At 35.3% G+C, this 3593-nt stretch overlaps 1 protein-coding gene across 1 annotated transcript in view; it reads right to left on the reverse strand.

Annotated features, from left to right (window-relative positions):
* Positions 1-3593, reverse strand: part of LOC107661088 (pyruvate carboxylase, mitochondrial-like) — a 215660-nt gene that overhangs the window by 162957 nt on the left and 49110 nt on the right. The window contains exon 7 of the mRNA XM_016450539.1: positions 2611-2729. Within this exon, the coding sequence (XP_016306025.1) occupies positions 2611-2729 (119 nt within the window). The remainder of the gene's footprint in view (positions 1-2610; positions 2730-3593) is intronic.

Consider the following 3593-nt stretch of genomic DNA (forward strand, 5'->3'; position numbering starts at 1 on the left):
AGGAGGCCCAACCAAGTATTGAGTGCATAGAAATGAACATACTTTTCAGAAGCCTGACATTTCTGTTTAAAATATCCTTTTTTTTATTGATCTTATTTAATATTCTAATTTTCTGAGACACTGAATTTTGGTCTTTCATTATCTGTAAGCCATAATCATCAAAATTTCAAGAAATAAAGGCTTGAAATATTTCACTCTATGTGTAGTGAATCTATATAATATATGGGTTTCACTTTCTGAAATTAGTGACAAAAAATATTGACCTTTTTCATGATATTCTAATTTTTTTAGATGTACCTGTAGTTGTATACAACAAATAAACTAGGAAAACTAGGATTAGGAAAGAGATGGATAGTATGTTAACATAAAGTAAATAAAAGTGTAGAAAAAAAAAGAATATAGAAAGGTCTTTCCCCTATCAAGAGCACATTTCCATTTTTTCATTACAATAAGCATGAAAAAGAAATTACAGTGTTTTTATCAAATCAACAACACAGTCACACTTTATGACATTAAACACAAACAGAAACCACAACGAATGGATCACATTAGCGTATAAAATGGAATGTATTATTCCATATAATGAAAGATTATTAATCTTTCACACACACACACACACACACACACACACACACACACACACACACACACACACACACACACACACACTTTGTGCAGTAAAATAAACATGTACAAATATGACTGCATTACAGACCATCTATATTTCCCCATGTAAAGGCGGCAGTATAATATCCATACAAATGACAGACTAATACTCATTATATATTTCAGTAAATCCTTTGCAAATATAAGATGGCAGCACACGCAATGAGAGCCAATTCAAAGCAGCACTGTCAACTACACTTGACAACTCTGATATCTATAATGTATGAGACTCCATTTCTGTGGTGAGGAACTTGTGCTGGAAAACAGAAAGATGCGTCTGTGTGTGTGTATGTGTGTAGAGGAAGAATGAAAGGAGTGCTATCAATCATTTGACTCATCAGTGTGTTAATGTCTGCATGCTTGTCAGCATGGGTGTGTATGTGTGTGTGCGTGTGTGATGAGATCAGGCTCATCTCTATGTCATTATGGAGCAGCTCATAGGTTATCAGGGGAGGTGAGAGCTATTTATAATGCCTCTTTCCTTTACCTTCCTCTCTCTCTTTTTCTCTCATACACATGCTGTTCCTAACACATGTTCTCTCTTCCTACCATCTCTCTCTCCCCTTGACCAACTTCTCAAGGTGGGGTGGCAGACAAGCATTTATCCTAGACACTATACATTGACAGTCCGCAAACACATACACCTACGTATGGATGCAAATTCACGTGCATGCTGCATGTCCTCACACACTGGTAATATTCTGGCCTACACATTTATTGCGGAACAAATGGGGCACATACTTCAAATACCCAATCAAAAACAGTCGACACATCATTTACTTCAGACTGTCTTATGGGGAGGTACATATTAAAGAGCTGTAATTCCTTAACCTTTGCTCCAATTGTGATGAGAATACCCTCACATTAAAGCTCAGAGTAAGCACTTTAAGCCCATATTCATTATATAACTGTAACTTGAATATGCTTTGGTCAACAGCTAAAATAATAAAAATTGTGCCTGTGTCCAAATATATATATGGATCTAACTGTACCTACAGTTTGACCTAATGTAGTGGTTCTTGACCTTTTTAACTTTTTTGACACTCTAGCACTATTTTTTTTTTACTTATTTGAATGTATGGAAAGTCCTTGTGAATAAATAAATTAATAAATTAATTAATTTTAAAAAAGCATTTAAATGAACTCTGAGTGCAACTTCAGCATGTGAATGCAATTATTGCAGCATTTGAATATTTGCACACAAGTGCTCTTCTGTTGACTGCTTGACTGTTGAAGTAATTGCAGTGCACATAATGTTTGGCTTTAGAATTTGCTTTGCAGTGGTTCTCAACCTTTTACATTTTTTTGACTTATTGACAAAGGCCCACCATTGTCTACAACAATATTTAAATGCACTCTAGCACTATTTTTTGTACTCATTTTAATGTATGGAAAGTCCTTGTAAATCGATTGATCAGTCAATCAATCAATCAATCAAAGAAAACTTATTTAACCAAAAGCAGGTCAAGCTTGGAACAGATAGAAACCATGTAAATTCAGCTATCAGCTATCAGAATGTCTTAACTCTGAGTGCTACTGCAGTTTGTAATTGTAATTATTGCAGCATTTGTATATTTGCACACAAGTGCTCTTCAGTGCTTGACTGTTGAAGTAATTGTAGTGTGCATAATGTTTGGCCTTCTTAGAATTAGCTTTGATTAAAAAAAAGCATCTAATAGAATATAATAGCAAATGTAAATGTAATGTCCTCCAGACATTCTGGTTCAGAGAAATGAATGGAGAATATACACACAAACACACATCTATGATGTGTTTTTGATTTGCTATTAATTTAATGCTTTGCATATGCAAAGTTAAGTTAACATTTTGGAAAATAGCCCAAAACAAGCTATAAATCTAGCAAAAAGCTATAAAATCCTCAACATCTTTGGGAGTTTATTTCCTGTGCATTTTGAAAATGTCATTATATAGTTGATCACTCACTCAGTGATTTCCTCGGTAACCGTATGTTCCACCTGTAGACGGGAGTTCACCTCGATGAAGTAGTGTTTTCCATGTTTGTCCACTAGGAACTCCACTGTGCCTGCGTTCTCATAGCCCACCTATGGAAAAAAAAAAAGAGTTGTAGCGTTAGCACAAAAATAGGTCCCACTTTATATTAAGTGGTCCTAACACCTGTGTACTTACATAGTAACTAAATGTGTACGTAGTATGTAACAGTGTATGTACACATTGGTACATAGTATCTAGAGCTGTAATACTTCTGTAACTACACACATGTAACAACCCTCCGAATGGTTTGTGTAAGTACAAATGTATAACAGGACATATATAACTGCATTTTGTAACAACATGTATAAGAGTAATTGGAACAATTTGATCCAGGGAGTGGAGATGGGTAGGTTTAGGGGTGGAAATGGGTTGGTTGGTTTAGGGATATGTAAAGTGGGAGGAGTTGGATAACAAGTTGGTGGAGTTGGTGCACCACTGTAAAACCAGTGTACTTATGGTTGGTTTAGGGATATGTAAAGTGGGAGGAGTTGGATCACAAGTTGGTGGAGTTGGTGCACCACTGTAAAACCAGTGTACTTACACGGTAACTCCTCAGGAACTGTTTACTTAATATAAAGTGTAACATTCTGGACACCAACCACAATTTATATGTAAAGCCTAACTTACTGGCCGCTGCTGTGTAACATCAGAGTAATTACATGGTAAATCCATAGGAATTGTTTACTTAATAAAAAAAAGTGTAACTTTCTTTACCAAAAAGTGCTGTTAGTCCTGTTACACATTTGTACTTTCATTACCAAAAAGTGTTGTCATCAATGTCCTGTTACACATTTGTATTTACACATACCATTCAGTGGGTTGTTACATATGTGTAGTTACACAAACATTACAGCTGTAGATACTGTAGATATGTATACAGCTGTAGATATGTACCAATGTGTACTTACACTGTG

The sequence above is a fragment of the Sinocyclocheilus anshuiensis genome, unplaced genomic scaffold, assembly GCF_001515605.1.
Source record: "Sinocyclocheilus anshuiensis isolate Anshui unplaced genomic scaffold, SAMN03320099.WGS_v1.1 scaffold2015, whole genome shotgun sequence".
In the NCBI taxonomy this organism is placed as follows: Eukaryota; Metazoa; Chordata; class Actinopteri; order Cypriniformes; family Cyprinidae; genus Sinocyclocheilus; species Sinocyclocheilus anshuiensis.